The following is an 18502-nucleotide window of genomic DNA, read 5'->3' as shown; positions in this document are numbered from 1 at the left end:
AAAACCGCTCGGTTTTTTTTTTGAAACCCTAGGTTTATTTTTTTAAGATCGGTTTTTTTTTGTTTAATTAATTAGTGAACGTTCACCGATCTGTTCGTTTTAACGAACGTGTTCGTCGGTTAGTCGCTGTTAACGAACGTCCGTTCGTTTAACTGTTTGTCAGTTTTCTTTTTCGTCGGTTTTTCCGCGATTATTCTAGATCGCGATTTCTGATCAGATTTTCGTTCTGGTTTATCTTTTCACTCGTTTGTCGGAATCAGGCGATTCAAGCGCCTAGAGTTTCGTCTCGAAATTCTCTTTCCGTTTAACCAACTCAAACAAGTTTTTGCTACTGTAAAATTTGACTTAGATCCAGATTAGTACAGGAAGCTTGTTTCTTTCGCCGTTTGACTTTCGTTGCTTCGTCTGATTTGATTCTTTTTGCAAACCGGAGTTCTTAAGTTGAACTTTCTGGTTAGATCTTTTATTTGAGTTTTACCTGTGCATTTGATGAGTGCTTATTGTATGCTTGTTTGTTTGCGATAGAGTACCCGGAGTGCGCCGCTTGCTACTTCGAATCTCTAGGTTTCACGGATCATCAGCAAGGCAAGTAACACTTTGATCATATCCCTTCCATACCCAGTTTTTATGCATTAGTTTCATCCTCAAACATTGCATGATTAGGATCTAATTAAATTGTGGGTTTTGGGAAGTAGTTGAGGTAGTACCTATTACCTGTTTTGTTATCAAACGCTTGGGAGTTACTTCTACGTTTGCTTATATTGCTATGCTATGCTAGTAGACGTGGATTGGGTTTGAGTGTATCCATGACAGATGTGGGATTGTTAATATATGGTTAAACTTAAGGTGGCCACTAAAACTCACATCTGGGTGGATTGAGGTACCTGGGTATTCCAGGATTGCCTGTTTTCTTTTGGACCGCCACCCAGGTTCAAAGGGATCATGAGATTATTCATGCTAGAAACTTTCATGTGCAGCCACAAGCTATTATGGGCTCTAGCATAGTTGATTAAGTTGTGTGAACTCTTACAGTGGTAGACTAGCAGATGTAGGGGATGTAGGTGTACCGGTCTACCCATCGTAAGGTGCTAACGCTTCTGAAAGACCGTGTCTCGGTCATCCGTTTCTCAAACATCATGTAGTGCGAGAATCAAGCGGAGGCGATCGAGTCTTGTGGGGAAAAGTGCACAAACCTCTGCAGAGTGTACAATCTAATCATGGTTAGCCGTGTCCCCGGTTATGGACATCTTGAGTATCTAGTACTTGGATTATCATGTGAATCTCATCATGTTACTTTAATTAATTTTGTTGGGTTAATGATGATACTTAATTGGGATTGAGAATGCTGTCAACCATTCTCAATGTTTAACAACCACCATGATAGTTAAATAAAATTTATTCCTTTGCAGTAGGGAAAAATTGGCTTTTTGCAAAACAGTAACCATAGAGCCTTCTACCAGCCAAATATGCATGTAGTGATAGCATCATTCTGTTCATTACTCTCTATGTGTTATTTTGCCAGCATATTCCATGTGCTGACCCATTTTCGGGCTGCAACGTTTCATGTTGCAGACTTTTCAGACGACGAGTAAGGTGCCTTAGGTCGTGGTCTTATACTCAGTGATGCCGTTGGAGTTGATGGACTCACTTATCTTCCAAGTCTTCCGCTGTTATCGTATTTGATGGCCTTAAGCCATATTTATCATACTTATTTGTCTTTTGAGATACTCGTTGTAATAAGTGTGTGATTGCTACTCTGTTATAAATCCTCCATTTGTACTGTGCGTGTCAGCATTACTGATCCAGGGATGACACTGGTGCACAGCAGCACAAACTGTTTGAGGTCTGGTCGCTACAATTGCAATCCGGTTTTTATTGGCCTACTCTCTTCAAAGACGCCCGTAAGTTTGTCTTGTCTTGTGATGAATGTCAAAGAATTGGTAATATTAGTAGACGTCAAGAAATGCACTATGAATGGTTCACTTGTTATTGAACCATTTGATGTTTGGGGCTTTGATTATACGGGACCATTTCCTTCCTCTAATGGGTATACTCATATTTTAGTTGCTGTTGATTACGTTACTAAGTGGGTAGAAGCTATTCCAACTAGTAGTGCTGATCATAACACCTCTATTAAGATGCTTAAAGAAGTTATTTTTCTGAGGTTTGGAGTTCCTAGATATTTAATGACTGATGGTGGTTCACATTTTATTCATGGTGCTTTTCGTAAAATGCTTGCTAAGTATGATGTTAATCATAGAATTGCATCTCCATATCACCCGCAGTCTAGTGGTCAAGTAGAACTTAGTAATAGAGAGCTCAAATTAATTTTGCAAAAGACTGTTAATAGATCTAGAAAGAATTGGTCCAAGAAACTTGATGATGCATTATGGGCATATAGAACTGCATATAAAAATCCTATGGGCATGTCTCCGTATAAAATGGTTTATGGAAAAGCATGTCACTTACCTCTTGAACTAGAACATAAGGCATATTGGGCCATTAAAGAGCTCAATTATGATTTCAAACTTGCCGATGAGAAGAGGTTATTTGACATTAGCTCACTGGATGAATGGAGAACCCAAGCCTATGAGAATGCCAAACTGTTTAAAGAAAAAGTTAAAAGATGGCATGACAAAAGGATACAAAAGCGTGAGTTTAATGTAGGAGATTATGTGTTGCTATTCAACTCTCGTTTAAGATTTTTTGCAGGAAAACTTCTCTCTAAATGGGAAGGTCCTTACGTTATCGAGGAGGTCTATCGTTCCGGTGCCATAAAAATCAACAACTTCGAAGGTACAAATCCGAAGGTGGTGAACGGTCAAAGAATCAAACATTATATCTCAGGTAATCCTATAAATGTTGAAACTAATGTTATTGAAACCGTAACCCCGGAGGAGTACATAAGGGACACTTTCCAGAACGTTTCAGACTCGGAAAAGGAATAGGTATGTGGTACGGTAAGTAAACCGACTCCAAAACAGTTCTAATAGTAATTTTTCTCCGTTTTGGAATATTTAAGAAAATAGGAAAATAAGAAGCAGTCCGGGAAGGACACGAGGCACCCACAAGGGTGGAGGGTGCGCCCCCTGCCTCGTGCGCACCTCGTGTGCCCTCCGGACTCCGTTTTCTTGCACGATACTTATTTTGGTCGGTAGAAATTCATTATATAATCTCCCGAAGGTTTTGACCGCCGTATCACGCAAACATCCTCTGTCTTTGTTTCGAGCTGTTTTCTGCCAGAGTTGTCAAAAGCCAGGCATCATGTCATCCCCCTCCTTCAACAATGAGGGCAACGATGCTTGGCTAACGAAGATAGAGCTGAAGAGAGAAGATCCCGGGGGGATTGATGTCTACTACACAACCTTCTTCTTGTAGACGTTGTTGGGCCTCCAAGTGCAGAGGTTTGTAGGACAGTAGCAAATTTCCCTCAAGTGGATGACCTAAGGTTTATCAATCCGTGGGAGGCGTAGGATGAAGATGGTCTCTCTCAAGCAACCCTGCAACCAAATAACAAAGAGTCTCTTGTGTCCCCAACACACCCAATACAATGGTAAATTGTATAGGTGCACTAGTTCGGCGAAGAGATGGTGATACAAGTGCAATATGGATGGTAGATATAGGTTTTTGTAATCTGAAAATATAAAAATAGCAAGGTAGCAAGTGGTAAAAGTGAGCGTAAACGGTATTTCAATGCTAGGAAACAAGGCCTAGGGTTCATACTTTCACTAGTGCAAGTTCTCTCAACAATAATAACATAATTGGATCATATAACTATCCCTCAACATGCAACAAAGAGTGACTCCAAAGTCACTAATAGCGGAGAACAAACGAAGAGATTATGGTAGGGTACGAAACCACCTCAAAGTTATTCTTTCCAATCAATCCGTTGGGCTATTCCTATAAGTGTCACAAACAGCCCTAGAGTTCGTACTAGAATAACACCTTAAGACACAAATCAACCAAAACCCTAATGTCACCTAGATACTCCAATGTCACCTCAAGTATCCGTGGGTATGATTATACGATATGCATCACACAATCTCTGATTCATCTATTCAACCAACACATAGAACCTCAAAGAGTGCCCCAAAGTTTCTACCGGAGAATCAAGACGAAAACGTGTGCCAACCCCTATGCATAGGTTCACGGGCGGAACCCGCAAGTTGATCACCAAAACATACATCAAGTGGATCACGTGATATCCCATTGTCACCATAGATACGCACGGCAAGACATACATCAAGTGTTCTCAAATCATTAAAGACTCAATCCGATAAGATTACTTCAAGGGGAAAACTCAATCCGTTACAAGAGAGAAGAGGGGGAGAAACATCATAAGATCCAACTATAATAGCAAAGCTCGCGGTACATCAAGATCGTGCCAAATCAAGAACACGAGAAAGAGATCAAACACATAGCTACTGGTACATACCCTCAGCCCCGATGGTGAACTACTCCCTCCTTGTCATGGAGAGCGCCGGGATGATGAAGATGGCCACCGGTGAGGGATCCCCCCTCCGGCAGGGTGCCGGAACAGGGTCCCGATTGGTTTTTGGTGGCTACAGAGGCTTGCGGCGGCGGAACACCCGATCTATTCTATTCCCCGAAGTTTTTAGGGTATATGGATATATATAGGCAGAAGAAATACGTCAGGGGAGCCACGAGGGGCCCACGAGGGTGGAGGGCGCGCCCTAGGGGGGTGGGCGCGCCACCCTACCTCGTGGCTCCCTCGTTTCTTTCCTGACGTGCACTCCAAGTCTATCAGGTTGCTTTCCTTCCAAAAATAACTTCTCCAGAAGGTTTCATTCCGTTTCGACTCCGTTTGATATTCCTTTTCTTCGAAACACTGAAACAAGGAAAAAAAAACAGGAACTGGCACTGGGCTCTGGGTCAATAGGTTAGTCCCAAAAATAATATAAAAGTGCATAGTAAAGCCCATAAAACATCCAAGATGGATAATATAATAGCATGAATACTTCATAAATTATAGATACGTTGGAGACGTATCAGCATCCCCAAGCTTAATTCCTGCTCGTCCTCGAGTAGGTAAATGATAAAAGAAATAATTTATGAAGTGTGAATGCTAGCAGGTGCACAAGTTTGATCAATGATAATTTCAATCACCTTTTCTAGCATTAATATATGTCATAACAGTAGCTCATATCATAAAACTTTGCATGATCAAGTAACAAACTATTCACATGTTAAAGTATAGATCATAAACTTTCTTGAAAACTAACAAACTATGTTCTCAGTCATCTAACAATTGCAATTCATCTTATTTTCAGAAAGAGTCTATGTCAGAGCTTTGATTCAGCAAACTTCACATACTCAACTATCATTTAGTCTTCCATGATTGCTACCACTCAAATCATATTTTTAGAACAAATAGTATTCATCAAACACAGAGAAAGATAGGGGCTTAATATTTCGCCTCCCAACCTTTTACCTCAAGGGTAATGTCAACAATAATAATTCATGCTCAAATACATTTGAATGGCCATATATGCTTAGATCTTTCCATCATATGATGCTTGCCAACTAAAGAGTGGGTTGGAATGAGAAGGAATACTACTGACTCTTGCATAAAAGTAAAAGATAGGCCCTTCGCGTGGGAAGCAGGGATTTGCAGAGGTGCCAGAGCTCGAAGCTAAAAAGAGATGAAAATAATTTTGAGAGGCATGCTTTCATTATCAACATAACGACCAAGAGTTCCCAATATCTTCCATACTAGATACATTATAGGCGGTTCCCAAACAGAAAGGTAAAGATTTTTACTCCCCCTCCACCAACAATCATCAATCCATGGCTTGCCCGAAACAACGGGTGCCTCCAACTAACATCAAACCTGGGGGAGTTTTGTTTGCAATTATTTTTTATTTGATTTCGATCTTTTGATCATGGGACTGGGCATCCCAGTTACCGGCCATTTTCTCGTGAATGATGAGCAGAGTCCACTCATCGTGAGAATAATCCACCTAGCATGGAAGATACTGCTAACCCGTAGTCGCTACATGAGCGATTCGGGCATACAAAACAGATTATTATTTGAAGGTTTAGAGTTTGGCACATGCAAATTTACTTGGAACGGCAGGTAAATACCGCATATAGGTAGATATGGTGGACACTCATGGAAGAAACTTGGTTCAAGGAGTTTGGATGCACAAGCTGTATTCCCGCTTAGTACAGATATTTTGGCTAGCAAAGGATTCTAAATAGCAAGCACCACATGTTAGAGGATCCAAAACAATATAACTTATACAAATATACCCAAGCATAACTCATTATGTTGTCTTCCTTGTCCAACTTCAACTAATTTGCTCAGGTTTGAAAATAATTAATGGGGATCACAATCATAGAAGATGTCCAAGATAGTATATTTATATGTGAAATCTCTCTTCCTTCAATATTCTTTCATGAATTGTTCAAGTGACCAATACAGTGTTTGCTAACCTTCAATAAATTTACCACCTCTACTTCTTATACGTGAAGGCATTACTCCCCATGGGAAAGGCATATGAAACATATATAATTTCAGATTTATGACATTCAAATCATTCAACCATTTACTCATAGGATAAAAGTGAAGCACACGAGTAAATGACAAACTACTTCAAAAAGATATAAGTGAAGATCAATGAGTAGTTAAATAATTATGTAGCTATGTGAAGACTCTCTCTCATTTAAGAATTTCAGATCTTGGTATTTTATTCAAACAGCAAGCAAAACAAAATAAAATGACATGACGCTCCAAGCAAAACACATATCATGTGGTGAATAAAAATATAGCTCCATGTAAAGTTACCGATGAACGAAGACGAAAGAGGGGATGCCTTCCGGGGCATCCCCAAGCTTGGGCTCTTGGTTATCCTTTAATATTACCTTGGGATGCCTTGGGCATCCCCAAGCTTAGGCTCTTGCCACTCCTTATTCCATAGTCCATCGAATCTTTACCCAAAACTTGAAAACTTCACAACACAAAACTTAACAGAGAACTCGTAAGCTCCGTTAGCGAAAGAAAACAAAACACCACTTCAAGGTACTGTAATGAACTCATTCTTTATTTATATTGGTGTTAAACTTACTGTATTCCAACTTCTCTATGGTTTATAAACTATTTTACTAGCCATAGATTCATCAAAATAAGCAAGCAACACATAGAAAACAGAATCTGTCAAAAATAGAACAGTCTGTAGTAATCTGTAACTAACGCAAACTTCTGGAACTCCAAAAATTCTAAAATAAATTGGTGGACCTGAGGAATTTTTCTAGTAATCATCTGCAAAAAGAATCAACTAAACAACACTCTCCAGTAAAAAGTTTTAGCTAATCTCGTAAGCGCTAAAGTTTCTGTTTTTTACAGCATGATCATAAAGACTTCACCCAAGTCTTCCCAAAGGTTCTACTTGGCACAAACACTAATTAAAACATAAAACCACATCTAAACAGAAGCTAGATGGATTATTTATTACTAAACAGAACCAAAAAGCAAGAAACTAAAATAAAATTGGGTTGCCTCCCAACAAGCGCTAACGTTTAACGCCCCTAGCTAGGCATGATGATTTCAATGATGCTCACCTAAAAGATAAGAATTGAAACATAAAGAGAGCATCATGAAGAATATGACTAGCACATTTAAGTCTAACCCACTTCCTATGAGTAGGGATTTTGTGAGCAAACAACTTATGGGAACAATAATCAACTAGCATAGGAAGGCAAAACAAGCATAGCTTCAAGATTTTCAACACATAGAGAGGAAACTTGATATTATTGCAATTCCTACAAGCATATATTCCTCCCTCATAATAATTTTCAGTAGCATCATGAATGAATTCAACAATATAACTATCACATAAAGCACTCTTTTCATGATGCATAAGCATAGAATTTTTGTTACTCTCCACATAAGCAAAATTCTTCTCATGAATAGTAGTGGGAGCAAACTCAACAAAATAACTATCATGTGAAGCATAATCCAATTGAAAATTAAAATCATGATGACAAGTTTCATGGTTATCTTTATTCTTTATAGCATACGTGTCATCACAATAATCATCATAAATAGGAGTCATGCTTTCATCATAATAAATTTGCTCATCCAAACTTGGGGGACTAAAAATATCATCTTCATCAAACATAGCATCCCCAAGCTTGTGGCCTTGCATATAATTAGCATCACGGGTATTCAAAGAATTCATACTAACAATATTGCAATCATGCTCATCATTCGCATATTTTATGCCAAGCATTCTATGTAATTCTTCTTCTAGTACTTGAGCACAATTTCCCTTCCCATCATTTTCATGAAAGACATTAAAAAGATGCAGCATATGAGACAAACTTAATTCCATTTTTTTGTAGTTTTCTTTTATAGACTAAACTAGTGATAAAACAAGAAACTAAAAGATTCGATTGCAAGATCTAAAGATATACCTTCAAGCACTCACCTCCCCGGCAACGGCGCCAGAAAAGAGCTTGATGTCTACTACACAACCTTCTTCTTGTAGACGTTGTTGGGCCTCCAAGTGCAGAGGTTTGTAGGACAGTAGCAAATTTCCCTAAGGCGGATGACCTAAGGTTTATCAATCCGTGGGAGGCGTAGGATGAAGATGGTCTCTCTCAAGCAACCCTGCAACCAAATAACAAAGAGTCTCTTGTGTCCCCAACACACCCAATACAATGGTAAATTGTATAGGTGCACTAGTTCGGCAAAGAGATGGTGATACAAGTGCAATATGGATGGTAGATATAGGTTTTTGTAATCTGAAAATATAAAAATAGCAAGGTAGCAAGTGGTAAAAGTGAGCGTAAACGGTATTTCAATGCTAGGAAACAAGGCCTAGGGTTCATACTTTCACTAGTGCAAGTTCTCTCAACAATAATAACATAATTGGATCATATAACTATCCCTCAACATGCAACAAAGAGTGACTCCAAAGTCACTAATAGCGGAGAACAAACGAAGAGATTATGGTAGGGTACGAAACCACCTCAAAGTTATTCTTTCCAATCAATCCGTTGGGCTATTCCTATAAGTGTCACAAACAGCCCTAGAGTTCGTACTAGAATAACACCTTAAGACACAAATCAACCAAAACCCTAATGTCACCTAGATACTCCAATGTCACCTCAAGTATCCGTGGGGATGATTATACGATATGCATCACACAATCTCAGATTCATCTATTCAACCAACACATAGAACCTCAAAGAGTGCCCCAAAGTTTCTACCGGAGAATCAAGACGAAAACGTGTGCCAACCCCTATGCATAGGTTCATGGGCGGAACCCGCAAGTTGATCACCAAAACATACATCAAGTGAATCACGTGATATCCCATTGTCACCACAGATACGCACGGCAAGACATACATCAAGTGTTCTCAAATCATTAAAGACTCAATCCTATAAGATTACTTCAAGGGGAAAACTCAATCCATTATAAGAGAGAAGAGGGGGAGAAACATCATAAGATCCAACTATAATAGCAAAGCTCGCGGTACATCAAGATCGTGCCAAATCAAGAACACGAGAAAGAGATCAAACACATAGCTACTGGTACATACCCTCAGCCCCGAGGGTGAACTACTCCCTCCTCGTCATGGAGAGCGCCGGGATGATGAAGATGGCCACCGGTGAGGGATCCCCCCTCCGGCAGGGTGCCGGAACAGGGTCCCGATTGGTTTTTGGTGGCTACAGAGGCTTGCGGCGGCGGAACTCCCGATCTATTCTGTTCCCCGAAGTTTTTAGGGTATATGGATATATATAGGCAGAAGAAATACGTCAGGGGAGCCACGAGGGTGGAGGGCGCACCCTAGGGGGGTGGGCTCGCCCCCCTACCTCGTGGCTCCCTCGTTTCTTTCCTGACGTGCACTCCAAGTCTATCAGGTTGCTTTCCTTCCAAAAATAACTTCTCCAGAAGGTTCCATTCCGTTTCAACTCCGTTTGATATTCCTTTTCTTCGAAACACTGAAACAAGGGAAAAAACAGGAACTGGCACTGTGCTCTGGGTCAATAGGTTAGTCCCAAAAATAATATAAAAGTGCATAGTAAAGCCCATAAAACATCCAAGATGGATAATATAATAGCATGAATACTTCATAAATTATAGATACGTTGGAGACGTATCAGGTATCAACAAGGATGATGGGATCAAGAAGGCCATGGAGGACCAAGCTCCGGCAACCGAAGACGAAGACATCCTCCAAGCTCATCACAATCTTCTTACCCCAACGGAGATTGAAGCCTTCAAGATGATTGAGTTAGCTCGCATACAGAATAAGTATCTCACTCGTGAAAATATTTTGTTGAAGGAGCATATCACCGCACTCAAGGGCATTATCCACAAATTGGAGGATCTCCTACGCTCGATGTGCGATTATCCATCATCACCACCATCTTCTTCACCAGCAAAGGAGAACTGAGTATCTGGTATGGGCACTCCCCTTGGCAACTGCCAAGCTTGGGGGAGGTGCCCTGGTATCATATCACCATCACACTCCTATCTTTACCGTTTTTCTTAGTTCGATCCTTTTGGTAATATCTTGATCTAGTAGAATAAAGTTTTAGTATGATCTAGTTTTGAGTTTTGATTTATGATCCTTCTATGTAATTGAGTCCGTGAGCTATATATAATAAAGATTAGTGTTGAGTCAAGGGCTTGATTAACTTGCTATGATCTTGAGGGAAAAAAGAATAAAAAGAAATGAAGACGCCATATTGATCTTATGGAGAGTAATGACTTCACATATAAAGAGTATGATGAATAAAAGTTGTTGAGAGTGACAAACATAGTTCTGGTCATCATTGCAATTAATAGAAAGTAATAAAGAAAGAGAGGTTTTCACATATAAATATACTATCTTGGACATCTTTTATGATTGTGAGCACTCATTAAGATATGACATGCTAAAAAGTTGATGTTGGACAAGGAAGACAACGTAATGGGTTATGTTTTCTTATATCCGAAATAAAGTATATTGTCATGGATCATCCAACATGTTGAGCTTGCCTTTCCCCCTCATGCTAGCCAAATTCTTTGCACCAAGTAGAGATACTACTTGTGCTTCCGAATATCCTTAAACCCAGTATTGTCATGAGAGTCCACCATACCTACCTATGGATTGAGTAAGATCCTTCAAGTAAGTTGTCATTGTTGCATGCAATAAAAATTGCTCTCTAAATATGTATGATTTATTAGTGTGGAGAAAATAAGCTTTATACGATCTTGTGATGTGGAAGCAATAAAAGCGACGGACTGCATAATAAAGGTCCATATCACAAGTGGCAATATAAAGTCACGTTCTTTTGCATTAAGATCTTGTGCATCCAACCACAATAGCACATGACAACCTCTGCTTCCCTCTGCGAAGGGCCTATCTTTTACTTTTATCTTATACCTTATGCAAGAGTCATGGTGATCTTCACCTTTCCTTTTTATATATATCTAATTGGATGTACATTAGCATGAATTATTATTGTTGACATTATCCTTGAGGTAAAAGGTTGGGAGGCAACACTATAAGCCCCTATCTTTCTCTGTGTCCGATTAAAACTCCATACCCATAAGTATTGCGTGAGTGTTAGCAATTATGAAAGACTAAATGATAGTTGAGTATGTGGGCTTGTTGAAAAGCTCTTATATTAACTCTTTCCGATGTTATGATAAATTCAATTGCTTCAGTGACTGAGATTATAGTTTGTTGGTTCTCAATGAAGTTTCTGATTCATACTTGAAATTGTGAATAGATTATTACTTGAGCATAAGAAATCATATGACAATATATGTATGTTACTGCTATAAGAATGATCATGATGCCCTCATGTCCGTATTTTATTTTATCGACACATCTATCTCTAAATATGTGGACATATTTTTCGTTATCGGCTTCCGCTTGAGGACAAGCGAGGTCAAAGCTTGGGGGTTGATACGTCCATTTTGCATCATGCTTTTATATCGATATTTATTGCATTATGGGCTGTTATTACACGATATGTCACAATACTTATGCCTATTCTCTCTTATTTTACAATGAAGAGGGAGAATGCCGGCAGCTGGAGTTCTGGGCTAGAAAAGGAGCAAATATTAGAGACCTATTCTGCACAGCTCCAAAAGTCCTGAAACTTCACGGAGGCACGTATTGGAATTAATAAAAAATACTGACGAAAGAATCCACCAAAGGGGGCCCACACCCTGGCCACGAGGGTGGGGGGCGCGCCCTACCCCCTGGGCGCGCCCCCTGCCTCGTGGGCCCCCTGGCAGGCCTCCGGTGCCCATCTTCCGCTATATGAAGTCTTTTACCCTGGAAAAAATCATAAGCAAGCTTTCGGGAAGAAACACCGCCGCCACGAGGTGGAACCTTGGCGGAACCAATCTAGGGCTCCGGCGGAGCTGTTCTGCCGGGGAAACTTCCCCCCGGGAGGGGGAAATCAGCGCCATCGTCATCACCAACGATCCTCTCATCGGGAGGGGGTCAATCTCCATCAACATCTTCACCAGCACCATCTCCTCTAAAACCCTAGTTCATCTCTTGTATCCAATCTTTGTCCCAAAGCCTCAGATTGGTACCTGTGGGTTGCTAATAGTGTTGATTACTCCTTGTAGTTGATGCTAGTTGGTTTATTTGGTGGAAGATCATATGTTCAGATCCTTTATGCATATTAATATCCCTCTGATCATGAACATGAATATGATTTGTGAGTAGTTACGTTTGTTCCTGAGGACATGGGAGAAGTCTTGCTATAAGTAGTCATGTGAATTTGGTATTCGTTCGATATTTTGATGAGATGTATGTTGTCTTTCCTCTAGTGGTGTTATGTGAACGTCGACTACATGACACTTCACCATTGTTTGGGCCTAGAGGAAGGAATTGGGAAGTAATAAGTAGATGATGGGTTGCTAGAGTGACAGAAGCTTAAACCCTAGTTTATGAGTTGCTTCGTAAGGGGCTGATTTGGATCCATATGTTTCATGCTATGGTTAGGTTTACCTTAATACTTCTTTTGTAGTTGCGGATGCTTGCAATAGGGGTTAATCATAAGTGGGATGCTTGTCCAAGAAAGGGCAGCACCCAAGCACCGGTCCACCCACATACCAAATTATCAAAGTAACGAACGTGAATCATATGAGCGTGATGAAAACTAGCTTCACGATGATTCCCATGTGTCCTCGGGAGCGTTTTCCTTCATATAAGAGTTTGTCCAGGCTTGTCCTTTGCTACAAAAAGGATTGGGCCATCTTGCTGCACCTTATTTACTTTCATTACTTGTTAATCGTTACAAATTACCTTATCACAAAACTATCTGTTACCGATAATTTCAGTGCTTGCAGAGAATACCTTACTGAAAACTGCTTGTCATTTCCTTCTGCTCCTCGTTGGGTTCGACACTCTTACTTATCGAAAGGACTACGATAGATCCCCTATATACTTGTGGGTCATCAGCTAGTTGGTAGCAAACGATTTTTTTATGTGGCAACCCAGCCGTTGCCGTGCAAACATTTTAACCGTAACGACAATGTTCAATCTGAAACATAAAAAATATGATGTCAGATTTTTTAATGATTGGGCGAGCAATTGGCCCACTTGGTAACGCAATACAATTTTGTTGCGAGCAGGACCCGGGAGCAACTAACTGAGGATCGCTCGTTCCCAGCCTCCACAAGGGTCACTTGGGGATGGGCCGCCGCCAAGTGTCACGCTCTGGGCGCTTCCTCCATATATTATTTTTTATTTTTCCGCACGCGTTTTCGGCATTTTAGATATTTTTTCTTTTTTTTCCTTTTCAATTTTTCACCAGCCTTCCTTAGCTTTTTGACTAAAGTTTTTTTTCTTCAAAAAACGCATTTTTTCTTCGACGAGAGGCACGATTTTGCTTTTACGGGAGGGATAATTTTGCTTCCTGAGAGGCATGGTCATGCCTCTCGAAAACGAAAAGAAACATGGTTTCTTTTTTCTTTCATCTGCGCGAGGCACAGTTTTGCTTCCACGAGAGGCACGGCCGTGCCTCTTGTAAACGAAAAAAACACCTTTTTTTTTCTTTCGTGAGAGGCACGATTTTGCTTTCGCGAGAGACACATTTTGCTTCCGCGTCGTGCCTCTCGGAAACGATTTTTTTCCTTTTTTTCTCCCGTGAGAGGCACGGTTTTGCTTCCACGAGAGACACGATTTTGCTTCGGGAGAGGCACGGCCGTGCCTTCCGGAAACGAAAAAAACATGTTTCTATTTTTTTTTTCTTTTGTGAGATGCGCTTTTTTGCTCCCGCGAGAGGCATGGCCGTGCCTATCATAAACGACTTTTGAAAAGGAAAAAAAAATGCTCCCGGTCCCTTTTTTTCCTGTTTTTACGTGAATTTTTTTCGTCAAAACCTATCCGTGTGAGATCTAGTGTTGAAGATCTTGACGCGATAATTCAACGGTGAAAACAGTTCGAGATTTGGACGCACAATTGAATAGATAAATCGTTTTGAATAAACGACTCTACAACAAAAGGAACGACAAGTGACGCACGTGCAACGCGCCACTTGTCGCGATCTGAAAAGGTGGAAGCGATCTTTCGAAGGAGTATATATTCCTTAATTTCAGCAGGACCCCCGCAACGCAACGCCCACCCGTGAAAATTGTACTTACAGAAGAGCCTGTCACTGACCGTCCGGGCCCGCTCCTCAGCAACCGTGCGTCCGCGCCTACGTTACCTTCCCCTCTCCGCTGCGCACGCGGCCTCCAGAAGCTTCCGCCCTCCTCCTTCTCCTCCTCCTCGGCCGCCACCGACCCGACGCGTCCATATATCCTTCCTTCCCTTCCCTACCGTCGTGGAGAAGAGGAGAACAAGGCGTACTCGGGCGGATCAGGGATCGGCGATGGATTTCGAGCTGCGGAGCGCGCGGGAGAAGCTGGAGAGGGAGCAGCGGGAGCGGATGCAGCGCGCTAAGGCCAAAGCCGACCGCGAGCGCCGCGCCAAGGCCGAGGCCGCGCGCCGCCGCGACGCGCTCGAGGCCTCAAACAGGGAGCGCCGCCTCGACGCCGCCCGGGCGCAGGAAGAGGTAACACCCCTCCCCTCCCCTACCCTGCACACCTAACCCTCGTCTCATCCATCTCGTATGCTCGGAATCATGGCAGCTGTCTTCGTCTTCGGTGGTCGATCGCGATTACAAGTTTAATTTTGTCCTCCGCCAAATGAACATGGATGCTCCTCCCGAATCTGACTCCTAAACCCAGAAAGGAAACCCTCGATTTGGTCCTCGGTTTTGTTCCAACTAGAATGTCAACCCAGATATCTGCCCACGTTCAGACAAGACATGGATTGTTCAATCGTGCCTGTTTCCCTTCCCTCTTGAGAAACCATGATCTCGACTCCCAACCGCTTCGTTAATCCTTTGGGGCCTTGTCGACGATATATTTTGATTTTGCATTGTTCAATTATACTTCTTGGTGTTCATGATAAGATTACAATTTCTCTCAAGTGTCTACTACTCTTACCTTATGATGATGTTTCACTGGGTGCTGATGATGAACTTCTTTCTATCTAGGCTGACCAGAAAATGGAAGAGGTGATGCAACTCGGAAAGGGTATCTCTTTTTCACACATGTTTGAAGCACTGCGATATGACGGTCCAGGGGATAAGATTAAGCTGCCACCATCTTCTTTCAAGGATTTATCCGATCAAGGAGCGCTTGACAAAGGTCCCATGTACTTCAGGCTGTCCAAGGTTAGGGACAGAGTTCCAGGTGCCTCTCCAGATCAAGACGCCGAGGAGGCAACCTGCTGTGGCGTTCTTGAATTCACTGCAAGGGAAGGCTCTGCACAACTCCCATCACATGTCTGGAACAATTTGTTTCAGAGTGACATCCCAGATGTTCCTTTGATTGAGGTGAGGTATGCAAGTTTGCCCAAAGGGACATATGCGAAACTTAAGCCGGAAGGAATGGGATTTTCAGATCTCCCTAACCATAGAGCTGTCCTTGAAACGGCACTGCGCAATCACGCAACACTATCTGAAAATGATGTTGTCATGGTCAACTACGGACAACTGCAGTATAAGTTGAAGGTTCTTGAGTTGAAGCCCGCATCAAGTGTTTCTGTGCTGGAGACGGATGTTGAAGTTGACATTGAGGAACCAGATTCAGTTTTTGACAATGAAGAAAATCAACATGTGCTTGTGCCGCTCGAGACTGGGAAGGTCGAATCTGGAGCTGTGGAAGAAGGGAAGTTCAGGTACTACAAATTTTCTGTCGAGGAAGGTGTGGCTGAGAAAGTTGCGTCTGGTTGTGCAAATATTGAGGTAAAGATAGAGTCTGATACAAGTGGCGGTGACACTGATATTTATGTTTCAAGGCATCCTTTAGTATTCCCAACTCAGCACCGTCATGAGTGGTCATCTCATGAGATGGGATCTAAGGTTCTTATACTCAAACCAAAGGATGCTACTTTGGTCAGTGGCCTTTACAGTGTTGGGGTTTACGGTTTCAAGGCCACAGCGAAGTTTCAACTTTCTGTAGCTATCAAGGATGTTATTGATAGCCATAGGATTGGTGAGCAGGGTAGTGTGTCATCAGCCGGCAATGGTGACTCAGTGGTTTGTAAGAACTGCAAACGACATATATCTAGCCGGACCTCAGTACTTCATGAGGCATACTGTGTGAGGCACAATGTTATTTGCATGCATGATGGATGTGGAGTAGTTCTTCGTAAGGAAGTAGCAGCAGATCATGTGCATTGCAGTAAGTGTGGACAAGCTTTCCAGCAGAGAGAAATGGAGAAGCACATGAAAGTCTTCCATGAGCCGCTGAACTGCCCCTGCGGGGTAGTTCTAGAAAAGGAAGAAATGGTATGCCTTAACTCATCCTATTTATTATCTTCTGCTCTTACAACAGATGAACTTTTCAGCTCTTGCAGTTCTATCAAGATTTATCTATTTTCAGCAGTATATGATAATGGGCTGTTTGGTTCTAGGCCTAGCAGCCACATTTTGCCACACATTTTTGCCAAGCTTGCCTAAGGTTAGTTCATCAAAATGAGAGCCACAAGTTGGCAAGGCTAAGGGAATCTTGCCACACTTTTTGTGAGTATGCCATGTGGGGCCCAAGTGTGGCTTGCCTAAGGTGTGGCTAGAACCAAATACTCACTTAAGTTGGTCAAACTTGCCTAACCTTAGGTGTGGCAATCTTTGGCAAAGTTAGTCACAAACCAAACAGCCCTGTTATTTCCATCTTACATTTTCAACACCAATCTATTTTCAGCAGTCAACTTGTATCGCTGATATTCTTCACACATTTCGTACGGCAAAGCCTACATATGCCAAACGACTAACTTGCTTTGTTCTTTAATGTCAGGTCAAACACCAATCCTCAACCTGCCCATTTCGCTTGATTGTGTGCCGTTTCTGTGGCGACACAGTTCAAGCTGGTGGACAGCCGCTGGATGTTCGAGATCGGCTTCGAAACATGTGCGAACATGAGAGTATCTGTGGATCCAGGACTGCACCATGCGGCTCTTGTGGGCGATCGGTCATGCTTAAGGAGATGGACATTCATGCAATAGCTGTCCATCAAAAGAGCTAATTTTTATAACCCTACGGACCGAGCCTCTGTACTGCATATATGTTGGTATTTGTAAAATCTCCGATTGTTTGCTAGTCCATGGAAAACAGTGGCGCGGTGGTGTCCGTTATCTGTTTGTATCTTCCTTCTGTATACATATTATTTATAATCTACTCCTTTTTTGACACTAGACTAGTCAAAAAACGTCTTACTAGGACGGAGGGACTACCTAGACTTAAACAACATTTTTGTAACTTCCTTCCCAGGAATAAATATCCACAAATTTGTGTAGCAACTTCAAATATAGTGGTAACTTTTGTGGCAAGTAGGCGGCTACCAATGTAGTCCCTCCGATGCCACGACTAGTCCAGAAATGAAAATGTGTCAGCATCCCAGTTAGAGCAACTCTAGTGGAGTCGTCGCAATAACCATATGTATGATGACTTTAGGCCAGTCTAGCGGAGTTATTATGTTGTTTCATTGCCATCTTGTTTCATTGTCATACTTCTTACTTTAGCCGAAAAAGGCCATTCTAGCAGACTTGCGAGCCAACATGTTTTAAGGTTGCGAGGGGATCTTTGGAGTGCATTTATATCAACAACGGTTTGATGTGAACGACATTTTCTCTCTCGTCGTTCTTCCCGAGTGACCAGATGGGATAGCCCTTCTAAGACTTGTCACAATAGATGTTACAACCTGATAGAGGCGACAGTGTCCCGTCTTTCAATAAGATGGTGATTATCGTTTCGGAGGAGTAGACTTTCACGATCCGACTATGAACGTGCGAGGACGTCGCGCCTTAGCAATCGCTAAACCAACTCCGAGAGGTTATTGACCATGCCGGAGCATGATCAACCTGACCACGAGGGTCTGTTTCCTACGAGCAAACGAAGAACAAGCAAGAAACAGAGATTGCAATCTGGATATTGCGAATATAAGAGGAAAGCTTTATTAATGAAGGTGGG

The 18502-nt window shown here is 41.8% G+C and overlaps 1 protein-coding gene across 1 annotated transcript; it reads left to right on the top strand.

Moving 5' to 3' along the window:
* Positions 1-14710: 14710 nt before the first annotated feature.
* On the top strand, positions 14711-17724 carry LOC123078314 (uncharacterized). The gene is made up of 3 exons (XM_044500782.1): positions 14711-15040; positions 15527-16825; positions 17331-17724. The coding sequence occupies exons 1-3, from the start codon at positions 14858-14860 to the stop codon at positions 17556-17558; spliced, it is 1710 nt and encodes a 569-aa protein (XP_044356717.1). The 5' UTR covers positions 14711-14857; the 3' UTR covers positions 17559-17724.
* Positions 17725-18502: the final 778 nt, after the last annotated feature.

Source organism: Triticum aestivum, chromosome 3D (assembly GCF_018294505.1).
Source record: "Triticum aestivum cultivar Chinese Spring chromosome 3D, IWGSC CS RefSeq v2.1, whole genome shotgun sequence".
NCBI lineage: Eukaryota > Viridiplantae > Streptophyta > Magnoliopsida > Poales > Poaceae > Triticum > Triticum aestivum.
This window is presented reverse-complemented; position numbering and strand designations above follow the sequence as displayed.

What these genes read in the sequence shown, in the direction of transcription:
- LOC123078314 (XM_044500782.1), top strand. Translation starts at nt 14,858, where the DNA reads ATGGATTTCGAGCTGCGGAGCGCGCGGGAGAAGCTGGAGAGGGAGCAG. An exon ending in CCGCCCGGGCGCAGGAAGAG is followed by an intron (nt 15,041 to 15,526) that starts GTAACACCCCTC and finishes CTTTCTATCTAG; the next exon opens with GCTGACCAGAAAATGGAAGA. An exon ending in TTCTAGAAAAGGAAGAAATG is followed by an intron (nt 16,826 to 17,330) that starts GTATGCCTTAAC and finishes CTTTAATGTCAG; the next exon opens with GTCAAACACCAATCCTCAAC.